Here is a 23,110-nt window from a genome sequence, read left to right on the forward strand (position 1 = left end):
GCTCTTCCTGATAGCGAGCATTGCAACACAACTAAAATATAAAAAAAAAATGGAAGTTTCTAAAATAATTAATTTCAAAAAACCTCCTCTCCCACATACATATATACATATATATATATATATATATATGATCCGACCGGGCTGCTACCTGCGGTTGAATCAGAATACAAATTGTTTCTCTATGCCTGCAATTTCACACGGTGATGGAAGCAAGGTTTTTACAGCCTGGGTGTTGTCTAATAGAAGATGCCATTGTTTTATGGTTCGAAATTAAAAGCTCTTATGGTCATAATAACATATGATATGATAACAGCTAAAAGTTACAAAGAGCCCATGCCTCCTAAATCGCCAAACTGTTTTCTAACTTGCAAGCCTGGAATCCAAGCGGAGAGCCAATGGCCCGAAAATCATTCGCTATCTTCATCCCCGTCTTCCTCTGCAAACAAACGAGGCCGGAAAAAAAGAAAAAAAAATGATTCTTTCTTTTAACTTTCGACCCGTCAATAACAGGAGATAGATAGATGAATAAATTACTCACCGTCGTTTGATTCTTCTTCGCTTTGGCTTGCCTCGCCAGCATCTTCATTACCCTCCTCCTCTTCTTCTTCTTCTTCTTCTTCCTCTTCATCCTCTTCTCCGTTTTCAGAATCGTCGCTTTCGCTTTCTTCTGTTATTTTGGGCTTTGGTGGAGGCACAAAACTCGTGGCGGATCTCCTCCTTGAACTCGATACAATGTTGCTAGTATCGATACCCTCGAGCTCCTTTGCTCTTTCCTTCCGTTTTTTCACTTCTTTGATCTCTGACATAGAAACAAACAGAAGGATCGTTTACTGTATAATTTCAAGTTTCCTACAACCAAAAAAGCATCCGCCAGATCGTCCAAGGCATAATCTGTTCAAGTTGTGTCATGGTCTTTACAGTAATGCCACAATAAGAGAGAATCCAATGATAAAACCTTACCTTTCTCTGAAGGATTTGAAGACAACCCTTCTTTGGCAAGTATCTGCTCGAGTTCTTTCACTAGAGCTGCCTCACGTTTCTCCTCGGGAGCCTGCTTGACTTTCCGATAGATGGAAGGAGGGACACTGCAGAAAACATTCGAGCGATTTGAGTATGGAAACGAGAGATTTGGGCTTGAAATGCTATGGCATTTGATTAGAACCTCATTCCGCAAGATTTGATAACTGATTTCAGATGCTCAACACGCTTCCCGTACACAGCAGTTGCGGCCTCCTTTTTCTGCCCGTCGAATCACCCAAAAATCAGAAACCACATCTATAAACTTGGAGACAGTTTAAAAGATCTGTGAGAACATAATAACCACAATCTTTATACCTTCGAGGGTTTTTCAGAAGAGGATTGAGAACGCCCATCATCCGACACAATTTCACCATCTGCCCCATCACTATCACTATGTGAATCTGTTTCTGTAGGTTTTGATTTCCTCATGGATATCGCTTTCTCCTTATCACGCTTCCGTTTTCTTGGCCCCTCTAACTCTGTTATTTTTCTTTTTGGACCCTTCTTCTTTCTGACAGCCACTTCCTCTTCCTCTTCCTCGTCATCATCCTCACCATCTGAATCAGTATTTTCGTCATTGCTAGGCTTCTTAGATACAATGTTCTTGACCTTTTTCTTTAGATTTTTCCCCTTAGCTTCAGTAGAAGCTTTTGAAGCATCAGGAGCTTGCAGAACCTAATTAGCCAAGAAAATGGTCACAAGTTGTGCTTCCAAGTCACCATGATAAACGTTATAAATAAATAAAAAATACTCACTTCATCTAATTCTTCATTGATGAATTTCTTGTGCGGATCAAGAGCATACTTCTCTAATTTAAGATCTTTCTCCAAAAGCCGACGAAGCACAGCCATCGTAATTTTCCTGACATCGAGCAAGTGATTGATAACAAACAAGTTCATTTTACGAAGGGAAGAGAAAAGGCAAAAATGAAATCATAATTTTACTTCCTACAATTTCCACAGAATGCAAGATATGGAAACTAAAGAAACGACCTTAGAAAAGATAACATAATAGACTTACTCTGAATTAGCTCTGATATACGAAGCCCTTTTCCTAAGGGCTTTCTTTATGTCACTCTGGAGGACTTCTTTTTTGCCCTCTTCCTTTGTTTCCTGAGCCACAGTTTTGGATGTTTTTTCTGCTGCCAGAAGTCCCATCACAGGGGAATCTTCCATTTTCTCATCATCACCGGCAGCATCTTCCTTCAAAATTTTCTTTGCCTCATCATCTTTAGGTGATCCTGCTGCTTCTTTGACTGGAGTGACATCTTTTTTTTCAATTTCTTGAGAATTTTCTGAGGCGCCGTCATTCTCAGCACCTTCTAAACACTGCCATCAAGAAGGAACCGTCAATTGATTTCAGGCAATTTAGAACTCGAATAGTTCAGACAATATAAAGAGCCCATCACAGGAAACAGTGAAAGCTGTAGATTCCAGAGTAAAAATATTAAACCATCTTGTTTCATACAAGACCTTTGCCATTATCCCAAGAAAAAAAGGGAAACACTTTCAGGACAGAGAGGGATACCTGAACCAGATGCTGTTTGACAAAGCTCTTATGCACATCCAAAGCATATTTCTCAAATCCCAAATCCTCCTCCAGCAACCTCCTCACGCTCTCAAAGGTGAAGGAACTGCAGACATAAACTGAATATGATTCTGCTTTCTACAACTCATTTGAAGAAATTTTCAATTATCACAAACTCAATAACATGTAGAACTGCAAACATAAAGTGGATATGATTCTTCTTTCTATAACTCATTCGAAAACAATTATCACTTTCCATAAACTGTGTAACATAAAGTAAAATTATCTTCCAAAAATCAGAAACATTTCATTTCCGGTCCGAACACAGAGAAAAAAAAAACAATTTAGAACAGCATTTAGAACGTTTTCTTACAAGATAAAAGGGAAGCTTCACAATTTCCCAGCTATAGATGACAGTGTAAGGCTATTGGGTCTACAATGAAAATTGAAAAAGATTACATCATAGAAACTGTCGCTTCATTGACCATGTAAGATACTCAAGAAGAGTAACAGCAATAGCTAATCCTCATTTCTACGCTCAGTATCACAATCGAACCATCATGTCCAGCAACTTCAACAATTAGAAGCAAAAATCCGTAGATATGTTCAAAGAACTATGTCCTACCCTACACAATACCCAACTCCATTTCGCGATAAGATCATAACATAAACCCTAATTCGGAATTTAATATTAACAGTACAAAAACTCCGGAGCAGCACAGAAACTCCCACACGAAAGAGGCCCGATATTTTCCATGTACCATTTATTTTAGAAAAAAAAAATCAAACTAAAACCACTTGAACCCTAATTCGACCGAAAAAACTGCTTAAAACCCAGAACTTCTACCACTAAGGTTCGAACACCATGTAAACATACTCGAATCGCACACTACTTTGCAAGAAGCAGAACACTTCCCAAAGGAAAAGGCAAAAAAAGGAATAGAGATAAGAGTGTGTTTCCTACTCTGCTTTCTCTCTAAGGTAGGTTACGCGGGATCGCATAGCCGACAGAATCCGAGACTCGATGTCCATCGCCTCTTCATCTTTCGTATCGCTCTCACCGCAATTGCTGCGCTCCACCACCTCCGCTTTCGTCGCCATCTCCGTCGCCGTTGCCACCTCCGTCGCCGAATCGCCGGACATCTCTCTCTCTACAAAAATAAATAGTAACCGAAAAGAGTGTGTGCTAGACTAGATTGATTTAAAAAAAATTGCCCAAAGCGTCCGCGAGGTGAAGAAGCACGAAAACGGCACGAAGTTTACCCAAAACCCCTAATTGTAAATTTTAAAGAGTTAGGGGCCGTATTTGCAAATACTCTTATTCTAATTACTTAAATAATTAATAAAGCTGCCTTATCGTTTTCAATCACGCAACGTCGCAAACGGCGAGCAGTTTCCTTCGAAAATCCACCCAGGAAAAAATAAAAAAACATACAGAAACCATATCCAGAGGAGGAGGAAGAAGAAGATCGATCATGACGGGTCACAACGCGATCGAGGTGGCGAAGACGGTGTTGGAGGTTGCTGACGTGGCGTGGACCGCCGTGGAGTGTTGCCATCACCACCATCACAGCCACGGTGACGACGAGAAGAGCGGCGAGATCGCCGATCCTCGAGAATGGGAACTAGAGGCTCTCCGGTTGGAGAATCGCCGTCTCAGGAGCTTGCTGGAATCGAATCTGAAGCTCTTCGAGAATCTCGCTGAGACTGCTGTGTTATTGCACGAGTGCCCGAGCGACGTATGCAATTCACCTTCTGTTCCCCCTTTTTCTTAGCATTGATGTCTAGGGTTCGTAGTTTCCATAGCTTATCCGATTGAATTCATTAGTTTTAAATCAATTCAGTTTGAAATCGACTGAATATTTCACGAAAAAATCGCTGAAATTAAAAAGGGACCCTTTTCTCTGATGATCCAGCTATTTGCCAGGCTTTTATCGATGGTGACTTCGAGGGATTTCTCAGCTCGGCTAGAAGAAATGAGGAAGGCTTTGGCTGAAGGAACTCAAAACCAGTTTCCATTCAAACAGCCCACAGGTGTCTTCTAGTTTTTGAGCATTGTCAATTTTCTTAGGGATAAAGTTGATTTCTTTCATGTATTGTATGCATGTACGGCTTTGGCATGCTGACGATAGCTAAAATCATTGGTTTGTTTGTCAGGAGACGATATGCAGACTGTCGAAGTTCTGATAGATATGGATCATCAAGAGCCGAGTTGGTGGGTTCTGGTCACGGATGACATGATCCCTAGCAATGTGGAGGAGAAAAGCACAATCGATAACGAACATTACATTGTTGTAACAGATGAGCATGTGGTGGAAGCAGTTGCCCATTTCTTGGCCAAATGCATTCTTTCAAACCCAAAAGCCAAGGTATCGTAGTTTCTCTACTCATATGCCTTTGCCACGATCATTACGTCTATCATCATATAGTATAATTTGATTACTTTGGTATTGCAGTATCTTAAGCCCGAAGAGCTACAGAAGGGTAAGCTTCAAATTCAACTAATGTGCTTCTGATGCTCTTAGTTTCGTTCTCTTTTTCCGCATACAGAGTGAGGATATGTTGTGAAATTATGGGTATATACAATATGTGTGGTCAAACTGAAGAATTCCTAAATCCCCTAGATCTGTTCAAGTGTCATAGACAACTTCAAACTCGTCTTATGCTCGTACTATGTCGCTCATATGAAGGGGGTGCTTAATTTTGTAGTTCTGGTCAAAGAACTTAGTGCCCTGAGCAAGGTAGGGAGAATAGTGGATATATGGCATGCAGGAAAGATGTTCTACACACTCTCCACCTGGGGGCTGGCTTGTGCAGGGTATGTCTATTCTGTTTGGTTTGAGATTTTGAATCTCGACTCGAGTATTGTATTATATCACTCTAGTTGAACTGAATTGGAGATTGACTCAGGTTATACCAAGCTCGTGGAGTATTGAAGATAGCAGCTAAGGGTGCTCATGCCACCGGGAAGGTTGTGCTTAAGGCTCTCTGAAGCCAGAGAGGCCTCATACCTCGGTTTCTTCTGATCCTACCTTCATAGGTTTGTGTTGTGAGCAAAATGTTTATTCCTTCATCCCCAACTCTTCTCGTGTAAATATTGTGAAAAGTCTCTTTGATCAATTGGATTTGTTGATGTTTTCAGTCTTTGTCCAAAATCTCCCAACACGCACACACACACATCCTGACTTGGCGTTTAGCCATTATTCTCGACCATGATATTGCATAAATGTGGGATCGCATAAATTCGCTCATGGGTTTCGAAGAAATCATGCAAGACATGAAATACGCGTTTGCTATATATTATATTTCACCAAAAAGAAGGAAAAATAGTATTATAGCTTTTTGGATAATATTTTTTTTTATAAATTCGGTAACACTCAATAAATGAAAATGCAATTAAGTGGTGACAAAATTAATAAATAATGAATAAATCTGATGACAAATAACAATGATTATGATGAGTTATATTCCGACGTTCACGGGTTGCTGAAAAGGCTGCCACTAAGTACCACAACTTACATCACCAAACACACACACAGAGACGGGCACACAACGTATACATATATATATATAAGGTGTGTGTATCGAAAACAATAATTTCTTAATTTTGAATAAAGGACTTTTAATTATTAAAAAAATGATGGTCGGTTAAGTTAAAAATATTCTGTGCGGTACAATTTTCGTATAAAATTATATTTGATTTTTTTTAATTGATATCATAACATTTTTTAGATAATCTACACAAACAAAAAATATGTGTATATTTTGTTTACAGTTTTCGAAACATGTTCTAGTAAATATATTTACATAAGAGAAATACTAATTTATATACAAATAATTGAAATTTTATTTTAAATAAAAATAGAAAATAATCATAAATAACATTATTTAAAAAATAAGTATTTGTAATAGAAATAAAATTTAAATGAAATCGAAAATTTATATAAAAACCGAAGGAAACTAAACATAACACAAAATATCCAATTTCTATGTTTACAGTAATAAAAAAAGTTATGTCTAGAATTATAAAATTAAAAAATATTTAAATTGCAAGGTATAATTCTATTAAAAATTAGAAAATGGAATTTCGTGTGGTTGCAAATGTGTCAGGGAAATGATTCTTTTACTGGTCAGAGTGTCTGACAATTGAATGAAGGAAGCACAAGCAAACAATTCTGTACTCTTCATTTTTTTAATATCTAAATTAAGTTCTCAATATTTTATAGAGTTATGAAAAAAAAAATACTTGCCACACTATACAAATGTAAATTTCGAGGGAAATTGGGAGCATAAAAGTTTGTGTTGTTATTGGATTTGATATTTGACCATGGAATGGTCAAATGTTTCAAATGCTGCATTATCATTATAAATTAATAAAAATGTGTCAAATGCTTGTATTTCGTAAAAATCACCAACTCTTTAATTTGAATTATACATCTCCAAAAACGATAATAGTTCAATATATATAGTTAAATTAAATGGAATAATATATAATTATATTTAAAACAAACTCTATGCTTAATATAAATATTTTTAAACCAAATTAATTGAATTTGATTAATAAAAATAATTAAAAAATCGAATCGAAGTAACATTAAAATTAAAATATCCATATACAAGTTGAATGTATATATAATTTTTAAAAATATATATATATATATATATATATAAAGAAAATGAAAATGATCCAGAAATATCCGTTTCTATCTTCGAATACAAATATTGAACATTTTTGCGCAACTGTGTACGAGCTAGTATATAGTACGTATCACGTATACGGCATACGTATAGCTTTCCATTTGCTACATCAATTATATACATAATCCATTTATATTTTACAATTTATCAAATGAAAGATTAAGCCGAAATGATATTCAAATTCACCCATAAACTATTTCAGGATATATTCGAAATCGTTTTTTTTACAGTGTCTTACCGGTCGGATTAGTCCAGATTTTATGGCCCTTATAGTTCTTACAATAATTTTATAGTTGAAGTTTTTTTTCATCCTGTCATAGTAAATGCAGATCATTGATTATAAATTGAGATATAATTAAATTGGGTGAACTCTCGTGGTTTAATGGTGTTCAAGTGTTCTTTAACATTATTTCAAATGATTACTAATATACAAAGTATCTTATAATATATATATATATATATATATATATATGTGAAAAAAATTACAAAAATAGAAAAAGACAATTGATAAATCAAGGGACACTAATGTAGGAATAAGACAAGGAAGATATGAAGCAGATCTCAATGAAGTAATCTATCTGACATAAAGATGAAACCCATAAATTGAAGCATACGTAAAAAGAAACTATGAACAGTAGGACGTCGAGAAGGTGATAAGATCCCCCTTTCCAATCTCATGGACCACCCAAAATCATATAATTACATTGATTCTTGATTTTATATGCGGCGAAATTTATATCCGAATTAGAAAATCTCGGCTACCCACTAAAAAAATTTATGCAAATTGTATGTGGTAACTGTTGATTATGTTATGATTTTTGAAATTGATGCAAATTACGGTGGCTTTATTTAAGCGGTTGATAGAGATATATACATGAAGATATAGGAATGGGCCAATGCCGATAATGCTTTATGCTCCAAAAGAACAATAAAAACATGGTTAGTCCACGAATCTAAATCTTATAAGCAGACAAAAATCCAACCCATCTTGTAACATCTCCCTTCAATTATTACCATGCATCTCTTTACGTACCACCATTATAAATTATAATATTTGTTTTTTCCCCTACATACTTGCGATTTAGTGTCACGTATTATCATTAGTTAGCCTCTCAATTCTAAAAAAGATCAAGAAAAATATGATTATCTATTTCGAGTTTTGGATAAATCAGACAAACTCCACGACCGCTTATGGTTTGAAGTGATCCGACATGCTGGTCTAATACGTTCCCACAAATTTCCAAGTGATTTATGAAAGGTATAATCAATTTCGTCTGGTGTTACATTAATAAATCTAAAATCCATATTTTTTTTAAAAAATAGAATTGTGAATGATGAACAGATTGTGCAGAAGAAACAGTTGAAAATAAATCTTATGCATTGATATTAGATGGTGAAAACTACGTCCCGTGACATCACACATCACATCCACCGCAATCATCATCATCACCTACCTATCCCTCTATTGCTCTTTTAAAAAAAATAAAAAAAATAAACTGAAAATTATTTAAACCCAATTATTAAATCTGTTTGGGTGCATGAATAAGATATGAATGAACATAATAAAAATGATAAAAAAATATTTTGAAAATAACGATGAGAAGTGCTGTGAATTTGCGTCTGAGAAGAAAGATTATGGGATTACCATATTTAGTGAGATTTAAAACGCATACCACAAGTTGACAAATCATTGGTCAAATCGGTTTCAATGACGTTATCGTAACACAATTAGGTTTATAGTTTAATTATGAACATTGTATTTATTACAATGTACTTGCTCCTTTTTTTTTTTATAGATTGGAAAGTGAATAAAAAAGTAAAAAGTAATTAATATCTAACTTTATTATGAGCATGTGATTCCCCTTAATGCCCTGTCGCGCTTATTAAAACCTCTCTCTCTCTCTCTTCACACTTCAACTGTACACTTCTCTCTCTAGACTCCTACACCTCAATCTCTCTCTCTCCCAAAGTTCTCAACATTTTTCACCATAAATCCGAGGATGCCCATTTCGAAAGATTCATTCTTGAGACAGCTTAGCGGAAAAGAAGCTTGGGAATCGGCTTCTAGAAGGTGGACCGCCGGAGAAAGCTCTCCCGGCGACGAAGACGGCGACGGATACACCGCCAACATGGAGGGTCTCTACGGGATGTACGACGGCGGAGGTTACGGCGGAGACACGACGGCGACGACGAGCAGTAAGAGGGTGATGGTGGTCGTCGATGAGACGTCGCGGTCCAAGCATGCGATGATGTGGGCGTTGACGCATGTCACCAACAAAGGAGACTTCATCACTCTTCTTCATGTTGTGTCTCCTCACCATCACGATGCTTCTCTCTCTTCTTCTTCTTTGGCTCACTCTCTTGGTTCTCTCTGTAAAGCTTGCAAACCAGAGGTATGTTCACGGTTAATTACATATTTTCCTTTTCTAATTATCCGTATGATTTGAAATTAATCTTATAGTAAATGTGTGTGCTAGATCCTCACTTTTCTCCCTTTCTTACTTTGCTTTCATTAAAATACAATTTTATTGTTTGTTTTTTTCTTATTGTTTGGAAATGAGATTCTAGGTGGTCGAGATTCTAGGCAACTTCGAGTATAGTTTTGCTAATAAACTATCTTAATAATTATTATTTTTTAAATTTTTTTAAAATTGTTATGGAATGAAGATTTTTTTTTAAAATTGAAAATTTAAAAGGATTAGCAAAAAGTTTCGGAGAGCGGAGTGTGGGCCAAAGAAAAAGAAAAAAAAAAGAGAGACAAGAATTTGCTCGTTATTTTCCATAAAAATTGTTGTTAATTAAACAATTAAGTGATAATTTATTTCACGGACAAGAAAAGGTAGAAGTGGAGGCATTGGTAATACAAGGACCGAAGCTAGCAACTGTACTAAGCCAAGTGAAGAAGCTCGAAGCCTCAGTTCTCGTGTTGGGTCAGAAGAAACCCTCACCGTTGATCTCCTGGTGAGTCGGCTCTTCTCAGCCGTTAGATCTTCCCATCACGATTCTCTTGTGCATTATGATCTAAAACCAGTTCTCTTCTTTTGTAGCTTATGCGGGCTGAGCAGATCCGAGGCGTTCGTTGATGATTGCATCAACGGTGCAGATTGCTTGACAATTGGAGTCAGGAAACAAAGCAACGGCGTCAGCGGTTATCTTATTAACACGCGATGGCAGAAGAATTTCTGGCTCTTGGCCTAACCACAATCGCACACGCAATCGCAGCTTCACAATCGCAAACGCAGTTACGATGTATCCAAACCTGGTGTTAGTATTCGGATTCTTAGCCTTTTCAGTGTCCTAACAAGAGAACGAGAGAGACTTTAGTCTTTGTGTTTATTGTTTATTGTGTCTTAAATGTTGGATCTTTCTCTTGTCCCATGTTAACATAGGCACCATATATATAAAATAATATCGAGTCTTGTTTTTGTATAAACTAAGATTTTGTGTTGGACCCTCTTATTATATGTTTTAACAAAACGTGAATTCAAATTGGTCAAGAAACCATCAATGGGGATTGGAGAAAGTTTTTTTTTTTCTTTCCGGTTCTCATTTGCTTTAAGAATCTATTCTCTGTAATCATAGCACGCTCCGTCTTATTGCTTCAGCTACTGTCATAAAGCTGTAGAAGATGCTGCGACTTTATTATGACTACATGAAATCATTTTTCCTTGGACATTACGACAAGCTCCACAGACCAATTGCATGGACGCCTTGAGACAAAAAACCATCAGCTATATACATATATACATAAATATATGTGGATGGTATGATGAATGTAACAATGGAAATCTCTATAACCAAACTAGTTCTAAGTTTACTGGAATTAGGTAGGGTTTGAGTCGACTCAACGGAAAGCAAATAAACACTCTAACATGTAACAACTCACCAGAATCTCTCCTATGATCTTGAAGTGTAGAATCTCTAATCAGTCACTCTGTCCTCTGTTTTAGCATTTACAAGAGGGAGCATTTCCACCGGGTTTCTTGGAGTCGATGGCTGTTGTTGCTGGGAAAGCATATGCCGTACGTACCCGTAGAATGTACATCCTACCAGTGTGATTGCACAGCCGAATGCGTTCAACGCTGAAATCGGGTTCTTGAATATCGACCATGAAACAAGAACAGCCACTGCAACCTGCACAACATCAACAAGACAACACCCGAGAATGGAAACGCTGTCGAGAATTACTTCACCAGAAGGAAGAATGCCTGTCCAAGTCAAGTAACTTCTGAACATGAAGTCTTGATTGATTACCGTAAAAATCCAGGTTTCTGATTGTTTAGAGGTAAACCCGCAAGAGGATTCTCATTAAGTATGATGAAAGTTTACTTCTTTTGATACCAGTGACATCTAATGTTATTATCAGTACCTTCAAGTTCCCAGCAACATTGAAGGTGACTGCAGTTGTGGAGTGAATAACATAGAAGATAGAGAAGTTGAGGCAGAAAGCAAGAACACCGGAGCTGAAAATTATGGCGAGAGGTGACCAGGGAGCCGGGTGAATCTGAAACCAATCCATAAGCCCATTTCCTTCAAGTAGTAACGCAGGTATTCCCAAGATCATGGTCGCAAATGGCGCCATATAGTAAACCGTGTTTATGCTGCATGATCATTAGATAAAAGAGAAGCAGAAAACAATCTCATTCATCTGTGGTATAACCCGAAAACAGAAAGATCAAACTATAATTTCAACAGGTCTCGACCCGAGAAATTCATATCGAAATGGATAAATGCGCATAAGGAAGGCTAAGGAACAACCTGTCAAACTTGTATCCATGAAGCAAAGACTCTGCAAGGATAGTCTTTGTAGAAGTGGCCAAACATCCAAACAAGGCAGCACAAAATCCAAACATGTTGAAGCTAAGCTCAGTCAAAGATGTAAGCAGAATTCCTCCGACGATCGGGACTAGAGAGGCCCAAATTCGCCAGTCAAAACTTTTCCTCCAGACAAGCCACTGCAACACAACTGTTCAAGAAACACACTCAGAAATAAAACAACAGGAAACAATGAAAAATTGAACATGGAAAACAAGACAAGAGAGTTTAAAATCCCACCAGTGGTTGCTGGAGTGAACGATTTGATAGTCTGCATGAAGGAGACGGGAATGTAACGCAGGCTTACATTTCCCAGCACAATGTTGATACAAAAGACGAAGGACATGGGAAATATCCTCCTCCATCGATCTTCTGGTTCAACTAAGATCAGTGGTTTCATCTTCAGTACCTTGATCACTAAGTATGCTCCGATCGATGAGCATATGAAATGAACACATGATACTGTTAAAGGAAACTTGAAATCCAATTTCTGCACACACACAAATATAAAAGAAGGTAAATATAAAGCATGAAACGGAGATTCTCCAAGTTCGTTCCCAAAAGCATAACGTTTTTTTTTTCCAGAATCAAGCACGACAGGAGATCCACAATATCACCAGGGCATGTAAATCGATTGAAGGACGTGAAAGGAACAAGTACGAAAAATACAAAAATCTTCCGATACCCAGAATTCGAAATTTGAGCCTCTAATAACGACGCATGTAACTAGGAAACGATAGATTGGAGTAAAAACCTGAAAGATCCATTTGTTGACGATGATGACAGTGACATTGAAAGCCCACCATTGGAGAATCGCGAGAAGGGATCTGAACACACTCCACCGCAACACCCGACCCTCCTCCATTTCTCCCTCGACACACAAATACACACAATTTTCCACAACTTGAATAACCCAAGCCCAGAATTTCGAATAAAAAAACCCAATTGACAGGATTTCGGATCAAGTTAACCCGAAAGGGATAAAAAAATCCACCTCGATTTTCACTGTTTCAAGTCACACTAAGAGATCAAGGACAACCCATCAACATAGAGTTCCGAAGCCTCTCCTTTTCTCTCTCCATCTCTCTCATTTCCATGGAAATTATGCTTCCAGAATTCCTACCGCTTCTTTTGTTCGTCTTTTTCCCGGGAGTGTTTTTTTTTTGTTCTTCCTTATTTTGATTTTCTAGTGGAACAGACGTCACAAGATGACGGCGTTTAGTCGTCGAGAACAACGTCACGGCCATTGACGCCGTTAAAGGCACATTAAGGGCCGGCATGATCAACAGTCCAAAGCCCAATTAAAGCCTATATTGAAAAGTCGTCGTATAGTGTTTGACTATCTCAAACGACACCGTCTTATTGATTGATTAATTAAACATATTCCCCATAGGCCATATCTAATGGATTTTACCTGATTTTTTCATCGGAGGGTTAAAACTCGGTCACCCAAAAACCTGTATCCAAACACACCTCTTCTGTTTGGCTCGACGACCCCAACACCGACGACGCTCAAATCGCAGAGAGAAACCAGAAGCTCGAGAATCACCTCTTTCTCTCTCTCATGGCGAAGCTTACGACGGAGACCCCCATATGTCGGCGTATTGTTCGTTCATTCTTGGACTTTCTCGATGCCGGTAAACACAAAATACTCGCTCTCTGTGTCTGTCTTTGTATGTGCATCTACGCGTTCAAAAGATATTGCCTTTGGGTCCATTAGTTCAGAGATGGAGAATTTGATGTGATCAAGATTCATTTTTTCCTTGAATTCCAGTTGTTATGTGCGAATATCCTGTTGATTAGGGTTTAATTAGTGAAGATGAAGTGCATTTGTGTGACCGAAATCCGTTTCCGGTGTTGTTTGTGTAGTTGAGGCTTCTCCTGGGGTTGATGAGGAAGGGCTCGAGGTTGCTAAAGAATGCTTAGCAGAAGCGTTTAAGATAAATCTGGATTCTGTCGGAGATGATCAGATTAAACCTGTTTCTCTGATCAATATGTTCAGTGCATTGGACAAGAGTGAACATCAAGAAGACAGAGCAGATGTTACCCGTAATGTTACAATTGATGGCCCTAGTTCCTCTTCAGGACCCAACTTGCCGAGTTCTTGTGTCTCTGAAACTCAGAGATTTTCAGGGGATCTGAGGGCAGAACCTCAGTTTACTGGTGAGTGATTCTCTTTTCTAATTGGCATTGTAGCTGCTTGGTTCATGCTCATTCGATCATGGAGGAAATAGGATATGCATTGTCAACAGTGAAATGGATTGGCTTCTTAATTGTCATTTCTTGCTGTTTAGTTGTAATTGTGGTGTTTTAACATGCAGGAACTTCTAGAGATGAGCTGTTTGGCCAGTTCTTTGGTGCACTTGAAAAAATTCGTTTTTTCAGGAACACTTCTGATGGAGATGATGACCCTGCACTACTCGAAAAAGCAACACGAATATTTCACGATGCCATAAATGTACGCTTATTTCCTAGTGTTCCTTTACTGTACATTGAGATTTCATTAACATTTTTCTTCCACGGGTTGTGACTGATGACTGACGATGTGGTTTATTATCTGCTTATCAGGAGATGGAAAAGTCTGGATGTCAGACTTTTGATGCAAAAAATCTGGCAGAAACACTGAAATCCCAAGGTACTTACGCAGTTTTGTGCTATTAACTGAGATCCCCGGCAGCATCTTGTTTGCATCACATATTACCGTGAGACTGAGGAACTCATAATCATTGTTATCGCGTTAAGGATGTTTACCCACCATGTCACTTAGTTCACAGAATGGTTTTCTTCCTCAATGTCTCTCACTATGATGAGATAGATAGATTACAGCTCCTGTTAGTTCACTGCTTATTATTTCTTTCCTTTTAGGTAACAAGGCCATGCAGTCCAAGCTTTATTCCGAGGCAATTGAATTGTATTCTTTTGCAATCGCTCTTTGGGGAAACAATGCTGTTTTCTACTGCAACAGGTGAGTAATAATAACTCCATGTTTCAGTAATTGGACATACCTTTCCCAAAATGATGTATCTGGAAGCTTAAGGCTGCTGTGTTTTGCTGACAGATTTCTCATGTAGTCTGATTTCAAGTTTCAACATACTCGAACATTTTCTATTGCTCAGAAAATTTGCAATAGTAAATTCAATTCTGATTTTCTCTTTTATCAGGGCAGCTGCATATACACAGATCAACAAGTACAATGAAGCAATTAAAGACTGTCTTAAATCCATTGACATTGATCCAAATTACAGTAAGGCGTATAGTCGTCTTGGTTTAGCGTATTATGCTCAAGGAAAATATGCTGAAGCAATCGAAAAAGGGTTTAAGAAAGGTATGTGATCCCTAGGAGAATTCAAACTTCTCTGATAACTTAGCTGATCTCTTCCTTAAGCCTAGCGCCATAGGGTCAGCATCTCCTTTTATAAAAGAAAAGGTCATACCTTTGCTTCTTTTTGTTTACGGGTATTTGATTCTCTGAAATTTTTTCATCACACGCATGCAGCTTTGCAGTTGGATCCACATAACGAATCTGTCAAAGAAAACATCCGGGTTCGTTTTCACGTTTCTGCTATGTAAGTGACCATTCCTTGACCTACTAGAAGAGTATGATATATTAAGATGTTGCAAAAACACAGGTGGCTGAACAAAAACTGACAGAAGAGCAGCAACGGCAAAGACACAGTCAGGTATTTGCACCTCTAAGTAATCTTTTGGATGAAATTTTTTAATAATAGTCCGAAGAATATGGACTTTAATAACTCGGGAGATGCTGCTACTCAATTACTTTCGGGTTCGTTCCATAAGATACTGATTCATTTTCCTTTGTACTCTTCGCACTGCAGAACTCGAGCACAGGTCAGAATCAAGAACCGAATAATCACTTTCCGGGTGGAGCGAGCACGAGAGGCCAGTTCTCGATGCCTTTCAACCCCGAGTTCATGAACATGCTCATGAACATGACGGGAAACGCGTTCCATGGAGATCATTCTCACAACAATCAGGAGAATGACGGAAACACGAGCCCTTCAGATGAGCCTGAAATCCGAGTAGGCGGTAATATCAATATCGAGCTCGGGCAGGAGATGCCCGAGGAGTTCTCGAGTGCTCTGAGATCAATGATGCAAATGTTTGGTGGATCACAGCAGCAAGGCACTACTACTGGTAACAACAATAATACTCAAGACGCTAATGACGAACATGGGCGACCTTCTTCTGGTAACTAAACTTAAAAACTCTCATGGGGGTTACCGAGTGGATTTAATGATATATACTGTAATGTCTTTAACAGCTTTGGTAGGTTTTGGATTTTTAACAGAGGGGATGGATGTATTATACTTTTTTTTTTTAATCTCTGTATCGTTATGGTAAAATAAAAAATGGATCAACGGAATCAAACTGTTAAAATTCCTTTTCACGTTCTTTAGTTCTTTGCTTTTGCTGGGAGCTTCCACGGAATCAAACTGTTTCATCATCTGTGATGAATTCATACAATGTATTCAATTTTGATTTTTTTGTGTGTGGCAAAAATTGGAGACAGAAAAAAGTGTGCATATATACATATATACATATATATATATATATATATATATATATATATATATATATGTTGTACGTGTGAAAAATGATGATGATTAGACCCACAAATTAATTTTGAAGTTGGAGTTTTTGACCAAAACCCAATGAATTGAATGATTTATTACGCATCATATCAACAACTACTCCTGTCGCTGTGTCGTCCCTTCGAATCCAATGGTCGCACTAGGATGACCCCATCGTCCGGCCACGTTTTACATCTTTGAAGAGCAATTAATCAATCTTGAAATAAAAATAAAATAAAAACAAATGAAAATAAATATTTTTTTTAAAAAAAAAACATAACTGATCCGAACAAGTGTAGTCAAAACCGAATGAGAATTCAGACATCAAGACTGAGTTTGTCTAGATATTATAAAAAAAAAGCATAAAATATATAATAAAAAAAACAAAAGAAGTAAAATGGATCAACAAAATGTGTTACCAACTATATAAAAAAAATAAATTCTTGAAAATGACCAAACTAAAATCAGAAATCAATCAATCAACTAATCTTAGAGATTAGGAAAATGAAGGAATTAGTTGGTTCACCTAAAGGAGGGTAACAATTTACCAAATGAAGGAAAAAAATGAGCAATTGTTTTTTTTTTTTGGGGTAATAATGGTAATCATGATGGGGACACAAGTAGTTATCCAAGTGTGCATTTTGTCCCTTTGACAAAACTCCTCCATTACACAACACAACACTACCTTCCAAAACTAATTGCACTTTTTTTTTTTCTTACATCACTCACAAAAATAAATAAATGAATTTATGGGCCCCACCATCCATGATAATTGCATTGCTTGTGGCATTCATGCACATTGGCATCTTAAGCTAGCAACATCCACATGCATGCAAAATCATATGATAATGTATATGCCACGTGTTTTAATGTATATTGACTTAGAAATATCATGAACTGCTTTGTATTCACAGTGAAAATTATCCAATAATGAAGTTGTACCGATGTTATAGGAAAAATCTCTTTTTTTGTTTTGTTAAAAATGTTATAGGAAAAATCTTAACATAACCATAGTTGAAAAAAAAAATCTATTTCAAGTAGGAGAAAAATAATAATGAAAAATTCGAGTGATAAATTAATTTTCAAATTCAGCCAATATCTTCTATCTAATTGCATATACGACAAACGCTCGCATACACATAAGTTAACATATATATTTAAATACATAAATATTATTAAATACATATACCAACGTTGTGCCTCTCTCTCTCTCAAACTACATGTTCGTCTTAGTTCAAAGTACACAAGTCAGAGTTTCTACAATAACCCATTGGCCATTGGTTTTCTTCTTCATCTCTCTCTCTCTCTCTCTCTCTCTCTCTCTCTCTCTCTCTCTCTAAAAGCCATGAAAGGGCACAGAGGACAAGCCACTTCATCATCATCATGTTGTAATATCCATGCAAAGGAGATTGAGGTTGGAGTGTGTCCTTTCTGTCTGAACGAGAGGCTTCTGCTATTGTTGGCTTCGCAGCAACAGAGGGAACGTTCTCCTCCTCCGTCTTCTCCAGAATCTCCCACCATTAATGGTAACCAGAATCTTCAAGAATCTAATTCCTTCAAGAAGAAGAAACACAAAAGATTCTTCTCCTTCGCTTCTTCCTTCCTCGGATTCTTCGAATCACAACACCACAATTCTCACCTCCACAATATCCACGGCTCCGTCATCAGTCCACAGGGTACGCTTTATTTCGTCCTTTTTTTTTTGTTATTATTTTGACTTTTTATTTCTTACGATTTTGTTGGTTTGGAAAAAATTACTGAAATGGTACTTAATTTTCTGGTTCTATCATTTTGTATGTAAGTTTTGTTATTTTGGGTGTGTCTTTATATTTTTTATTTTTTAATTGGAAACACTCAAGATTTTTAAAGCCTATATAGTCTATACGATGGCGCTTTATACATTTATTATGTAAATTTTGAAACTTTGAACCATGGATGCAGATTTTTCCTCACATGGACCCCAAACATTAATTTCTAAATATAATATATTTTTGAGATACTGATTTTGTATCATTGTGATATGAAATTAGTAGGAGATTCGTTTCCAAATCCATTATGACAGATAATTACAAACACTTAATTTATATGGATATCACTATTGTAAGTAATTGTTATATATATATATATATATTGTATCCATTGTCAATGAAAATTAAGAACGATATATTTTAGTATATTACAGTGTAAATGGTCATTACAAATCTCACACTTCAAAAACAAATTTGAAGAAACCATTAATCTCTAGGACATACATTGATTTAATTGGCTCTGTATATGGATTATTAAAAGTTATAATTAAAGCTCATTAATATTTTTTTCTAAATAGATTCATTTATTTCCATAAAATTCGAAGACAATGGAGCAACTTCATGGGACAAAGGGAAAGTTCCGACAATCTCTCTTAAGCATTGCAAGGGTTCCTCGCGGGATCACAATAACGACACGAAGGAGACGAAGAAGGAGATGATGATTCAGCACCCCAATAAGTCACGGGCCTCGCTTAGGTGGCGCAAGCGGATTGGCCAGCTCCTCCACATCATCAGAATCAGGGGGCCCTCGGGCTGCCACGTGTCATCTAGGGTTGAAGGCGTCGACGCGAGTTCAAGGTGGATAAGGCCCTCGACCAAGATGACAACCCTAAATTAAAGATCGATACTTACAACTCAGTCTTGTATAAAAAAAAATACTTTCCGTTATCATATCTTCGTTTTTGTTTCACCATGAAATTAAATATATATTTTACTATGAGATTGTGATTTTCTTTAATGTATTTTCGAATTGAAAAAAACATTGGGTAATATGAACGAATCTTCAACTGATTGAATAATTTGCACTTTTAAAAACTTAATAGTTAATTGGTTTTCTTAATTTGTCGACAACTTCTTTCATACACGAATCAAATAAATGTAAGATACTTCTTTGGACCGTAATCAAATAGATCTGTCGTTATTCTTTTTGGCCCTCCAATCTAATTATTGAGTGTTAAATAGCCTAGAAATCCAAATGGGTCACATGTGAAGCGCCAGATAGTAATTTTTGTCGTATAAGTGTCTTTACACATATACAGTGACACACACACATACATATATATATACACAGATATACATATACCACATTTGTTTAATAGTTTGTATAGCATGGCGGTACCTGCACATGGACGTATAAGTGTAGGCGTGTGTGCATGTTATACACCTTTGTCCAGTCGAAAAGATGTTCGTTTAGTCACTGTTTTGTATCGAATCTTTGACTAATTTGGTGGATATATATATATATATATATATATATACATATATATATTGAATGTGTTTAGTTATTATCATCATTATTCTCAATTTAACTTAGACAGCAATCCAAGAGACAGTTAATTGAATATGATTACAATCAAAATGATTGCATGTTCCCGTCATTATCGAACCAATCTTATTTATCTTAATTTTTAAGCGTCTTCATTTATTTTGTTCCCCTTCACAAGATACAATGGTCGCTTGCACCAGGCAGACTTGTTTTTTCGTATGCCTATTGTTTAGATTAGTATGCACATTTTAAGCTTAATTCGATTTTAAAAAAAATACATTTGGAAAAACTATATTTGTTTCATTATTATACCAAGTTTCGATTCCTTTTCAAATTGTTTCGAATTCGGTTTTTTCCTAAGAAAATATTTATTAAAAAAATAATTTTCATTCAAGTTTTTTTTTAATTATTGTCATACAATTTGTATATGTGAATTTGATTTAAGAAAAAGTTTCATGTATTCAGTTTTTAAATAAGATACTGTTGTATACTATTCGATTTCGAATTAATGGTATTTTTTTGTTGAAGTATTTAGATTTATATTCCTACGATGAATGCCACATACATATAGTCAAAACTTGTTTCCACGCATACAAGTTTCCTATTATACCCCGTAAGGAAGATGCTAAAACAAGTTTACAAAATGATTAAAGATCCAACACAACTAATACAAGTTACAATATAAGACTATATATATATATATATAACCAAAATATATGATTATGAATCCGTGATTACATGCAGAAGAAGATTTGAGAAAGTTTTAAGAAGGTGGAAGATTTGGGATTCGTGATGAATGGTTCTGAATCTTCTGATAACGAATGAGCACAACCACACTCCGGAACCAAGAGGATAAGGCTAAATTATAAAGTTGTGTATTGTCTTTTCAAAGTTTTGATATAATTCAAAATCACACCACTGTTTCGGTTTGGATATACAGAAGCGAGTCAAATTATTATATAAATATATATATATTTTTTAAACCACATTAATAGAATTCAAACGGAATATGAAGAATTTCAAAAATAAAAAAACGATTTTTTTTAATGAGTTTGACCCAACTGGAATGGCATTATCCGACATTAAAACCACACGGTTATAATTTTTTTTAAAAATAAAAAATAAAAACTCGAATCAAAATCTAATAGGGAACAACCGGAAAGACATTGTTATTTGATTATGAATGGCAAAAACAAATGGGTGGTGGAAGATTGCACACATTGCCCTCCAATGCTTCCTTAGGCGTTGCTACGTACTACTCTGTACAAAAGCAGATCCACCATTCTAACCAGCAAAACCAAGATTACACAGACCCTTCATGACAGATTTACAGGTAACATTTCAGAAGATACCCTGGAACATCTCGGCATGTACGATAAAAGGACTTACAGACGAGAGATTCGATGCGATTCACGAGAAGAACGGTGCCCCAATTCCTTGTGCGGAGGAAGATGGTTGAAGGGCACGGATCCGGATATCGTACTTCTTGATGCCAGAGCCGACATCGCTGGGCGACGAATCTGAACTTTCTGCTACGACGGTGTGAGCAGAAGCTTTGTCCTGAGAAGCAGTGCCGATATGGTTATTACATTTGCGACAGAGAAGTTTAGTTCTGTGTCTGAACAAACCCCAAGAGTTTTTCGAGAAGTGGGGGATGCATCGAAACTCCTCCACCTGCGTGAATCTGCTCTCGTCGATATTGAAGAACGATATGATGCCACTCTTTATGGATTTCCCATACTTCGACCCGATAGTGGATGTGATCCGATTTGAGGAGCTTAGGTTCAGTTCGTACCCACACGAGCCACAACTGCATGACATTCAGCACATTATTAGCTCCTTCAAGTCCATCTCTTGGCAAGAACAAGCTTCACAAGGGTTTCTCATACAGAGTCCTATCACACAAGTCATGGTCTGAGACACGCCATCCGTTGACGAATCAGGCAAACTAGACATAAGCATCAGAAGGCTACAACTTGAGAAGGTAATTGGACAAAGTTTTAGCCTTTTAGTGTACGAAAAATGGAACTCCAAATTCTAAATTGCACACAGAGAATAATTCTGTTTTTGATTGCAGAATCTTTTCAAAATTCACATCGTACAATGCATCTTCTTCGCAACCCATGATTCACATCTACTTTGTTCTTGTTCTCAAACTTGAGAGAAGGATTCGCAGATAATTCGAGCAACTGGGTATCCGTAATTACATCAAATTAACAGCCTTTCCTCCATTAAAGATGATTAAAAAATCATCCTTTTTACAACATCCAACCAAAACAACAAGAATCTTCAAAGGGTGGCAACAGATAGCAAAAACCCTAAAACAGAAAACCCTAGATTACGAAATCCCCAACACGCAAACAAAAAACAAACAACGCAATCGATCAAAAGGAAGAGCAAATCCACAAATTCTCATCGTTACCTGTAGTTGACATGCCTGAGAGAAGAAGAAGAAGAGAATGACGGAGAAGAAAACTGGTTGCTACCGCCAAGACGAACATCATTAGCCCCAACCGAATCAAACCTCACCATCTTCAGAGCATACGTCTCCGATTTGCGAAGATGACGGCGACAACCACAAATGATTTGACCGATCGTCGCCGGAATCAAATTTCACCGAGAGAGAGAGAGAGAGACAAGAGAATGGGGGTTAAGTAGTAAAGCGTTAATGGGTATGTGGAAGAACGTGTTACGTTCGATTCGGGGGATTATTTCAACTTCCCCCACCACGACGATGCAGGTTCCAGAGACGATCGGAACGAAGACGAGGAGGAGAGAGATTCTTTTCGCAGACAGGGAATAAATTTCTTTTTCCCATAGTATTTTTTATAAAATTAAATCAATGAAAAGGAAGTTATAAAAAAAAAATTAATAATATTACGAGCCATGTACTTGCAATGTTTATAGGATTTAAATGCTGATTTTTATAGTTACTGGATTAATTAATTTTAGCCATTAGGTTGACGTTAACAAAATTAAAATAGTAATTGTTGTAAAATAAACTAGGATTTTATTTACATACATACATACATGTTATGTAATTAAAAGACAGTTCGATTAGTCTAAACACATTAGCATTTTATGTCTTTAAACAAAGTCGAACTCTCTATTAGCTGTACAAAGAAATGGCAGACAATATTTGATCATTAGACTGGGATACTCCA

At 36.7% G+C, this 23,110-nt stretch overlaps 8 protein-coding genes across 13 annotated transcripts in view; 5 read left to right on the top strand and 3 right to left on the bottom strand.

Moving 5' to 3' along the window:
• LOC104817278 (WAT1-related protein At4g08290) overlaps nucleotides 1-182 on the top strand; it is a 2,925-nt gene extending 2,743 nt beyond the window's left edge. Inside the window, exon 8 of one of the 2 annotated variants that reach the window (XM_010546407.2) lies at nucleotides 1-182. In XM_010546407.2, the coding sequence (XP_010544709.1) occupies nucleotides 1-42 (42 nt within the window). In that variant the 3' untranslated portion in view covers nucleotides 43-182. The other variant, XM_010546415.2, reaches the window with a different exon arrangement.
• Nucleotides 172-3,812, bottom strand: LOC104817273 (DNA ligase 1-like). Its single transcript, XM_010546392.2, has 9 exons — nucleotides 3,512-3,812; nucleotides 2,548-2,653; nucleotides 2,041-2,348; nucleotides 1,776-1,881; nucleotides 1,336-1,695; nucleotides 1,163-1,239; nucleotides 961-1,085; nucleotides 539-799; nucleotides 172-436 (listed from the first exon to the last, which is right to left on the bottom strand). The coding sequence occupies exons 1-9, from the start codon at nucleotides 3,688-3,690 to the stop codon at nucleotides 408-410; spliced, it is 1,551 nt and encodes a 516-aa protein (XP_010544694.1). The 5' UTR covers nucleotides 3,691-3,812; the 3' UTR covers nucleotides 172-407.
• A 98-nt stretch (nucleotides 3,813-3,910) lies between these two features.
• Nucleotides 3,911-5,693, top strand: LOC104817267. Its single transcript, XM_010546379.2, has 6 exons — nucleotides 3,911-4,286; nucleotides 4,464-4,581; nucleotides 4,705-4,916; nucleotides 5,004-5,031; nucleotides 5,257-5,365; nucleotides 5,458-5,693. Exons 1-6 carry the CDS (start codon nucleotides 4,023-4,025, stop codon nucleotides 5,537-5,539), a joined length of 813 nt encoding a protein of 270 aa, XP_010544681.1. The 5' UTR covers nucleotides 3,911-4,022; the 3' UTR covers nucleotides 5,540-5,693.
• Nucleotides 5,694-9,149: 3,456 nt separating this feature from the next.
• On the top strand, nucleotides 9,150-10,749 carry LOC104817291. Its single transcript, XM_010546427.2, has 3 exons — nucleotides 9,150-9,638; nucleotides 10,085-10,206; nucleotides 10,293-10,749. The coding sequence occupies exons 1-3, from the start codon at nucleotides 9,246-9,248 to the stop codon at nucleotides 10,441-10,443; spliced, it is 666 nt and encodes a 221-aa protein (XP_010544729.1). The 5' UTR covers nucleotides 9,150-9,245; the 3' UTR covers nucleotides 10,444-10,749.
• A 207-nt stretch (nucleotides 10,750-10,956) lies between these two features.
• On the bottom strand, nucleotides 10,957-13,235 carry LOC104817297 (GDP-mannose transporter GONST5-like). Of its 2 annotated transcripts, none has more exons than XM_010546446.1 (6): nucleotides 13,055-13,235; nucleotides 12,815-12,927; nucleotides 12,301-12,550; nucleotides 12,004-12,211; nucleotides 11,615-11,846; nucleotides 10,957-11,379 (listed from the first exon to the last, which is right to left on the bottom strand). In XM_010546446.1, the coding sequence occupies exons 2-6, from the start codon at nucleotides 12,923-12,925 to the stop codon at nucleotides 11,167-11,169; spliced, it is 1,014 nt and encodes a 337-aa protein (XP_010544748.1). In that variant the 5' UTR covers nucleotides 12,926-12,927; nucleotides 13,055-13,235; the 3' UTR covers nucleotides 10,957-11,166. The 2 variants fall into 2 exon arrangements, with proteins under 2 accessions (XP_010544748.1, XP_010544741.1); XM_010546439.1 differs by having other exon boundaries at nucleotides 12,815-12,931.
• Nucleotides 13,236-13,482: 247 nt separating this feature from the next.
• On the top strand, nucleotides 13,483-16,477 carry LOC104817311 (small glutamine-rich tetratricopeptide repeat-containing protein 2). Its single transcript, XM_010546459.1, has 9 exons — nucleotides 13,483-13,697; nucleotides 13,930-14,223; nucleotides 14,382-14,518; nucleotides 14,629-14,695; nucleotides 14,926-15,025; nucleotides 15,222-15,385; nucleotides 15,557-15,603; nucleotides 15,690-15,740; nucleotides 15,897-16,477. Exons 1-9 carry the CDS (start codon nucleotides 13,625-13,627, stop codon nucleotides 16,275-16,277), a joined length of 1,314 nt encoding a protein of 437 aa, XP_010544761.1. The 5' UTR covers nucleotides 13,483-13,624; the 3' UTR covers nucleotides 16,278-16,477.
• A 1,383-nt stretch (nucleotides 16,478-17,860) lies between these two features.
• LOC104817318 lies at nucleotides 17,861-19,400 on the top strand. Of its 2 annotated transcripts, none has more exons than XM_010546469.1 (2): nucleotides 17,861-18,328; nucleotides 18,979-19,400. In XM_010546469.1, exons 1-2 carry the CDS (start codon nucleotides 17,998-18,000, stop codon nucleotides 19,296-19,298), a joined length of 651 nt encoding a protein of 216 aa, XP_010544771.1. In that variant the 5' UTR covers nucleotides 17,861-17,997; the 3' UTR covers nucleotides 19,299-19,400. The 2 variants fall into 2 exon arrangements, with proteins under 2 accessions (XP_010544771.1, XP_010544779.1); XM_010546477.1 differs by having other exon boundaries at nucleotides 19,006-19,400.
• A 1,688-nt stretch (nucleotides 19,401-21,088) lies between these two features.
• Nucleotides 21,089-22,766, bottom strand: LOC104817332 (uncharacterized protein At4g08330, chloroplastic). 3 transcript variants are annotated; one of them, XM_010546503.1, is made up of 3 exons: nucleotides 22,369-22,766; nucleotides 21,621-21,756; nucleotides 21,089-21,506 (listed from the first exon to the last, which is right to left on the bottom strand). In XM_010546503.1, the coding sequence occupies exons 1-3, from the start codon at nucleotides 22,476-22,478 to the stop codon at nucleotides 21,357-21,359; spliced, it is 396 nt and encodes a 131-aa protein (XP_010544805.1). In that variant the 5' UTR covers nucleotides 22,479-22,766; the 3' UTR covers nucleotides 21,089-21,356. The 3 variants fall into 3 exon arrangements, with proteins under 3 accessions (XP_010544805.1, XP_010544798.1, XP_010544791.1); XM_010546496.1 differs by having other exon boundaries at nucleotides 21,089-21,260; nucleotides 21,336-21,756; XM_010546489.1 differs by having other exon boundaries at nucleotides 21,089-21,756.
• Between the last annotated feature and the right edge of the window lie 344 nt (nucleotides 22,767-23,110).

The sequence above is a fragment of the Tarenaya hassleriana genome, unplaced genomic scaffold, assembly GCF_000463585.1.
Source record: "Tarenaya hassleriana unplaced genomic scaffold, ASM46358v1 Cleome1, whole genome shotgun sequence".
Lineage (NCBI taxonomy): Eukaryota > Viridiplantae > Streptophyta > Magnoliopsida > Brassicales > Cleomaceae > Tarenaya > Tarenaya hassleriana.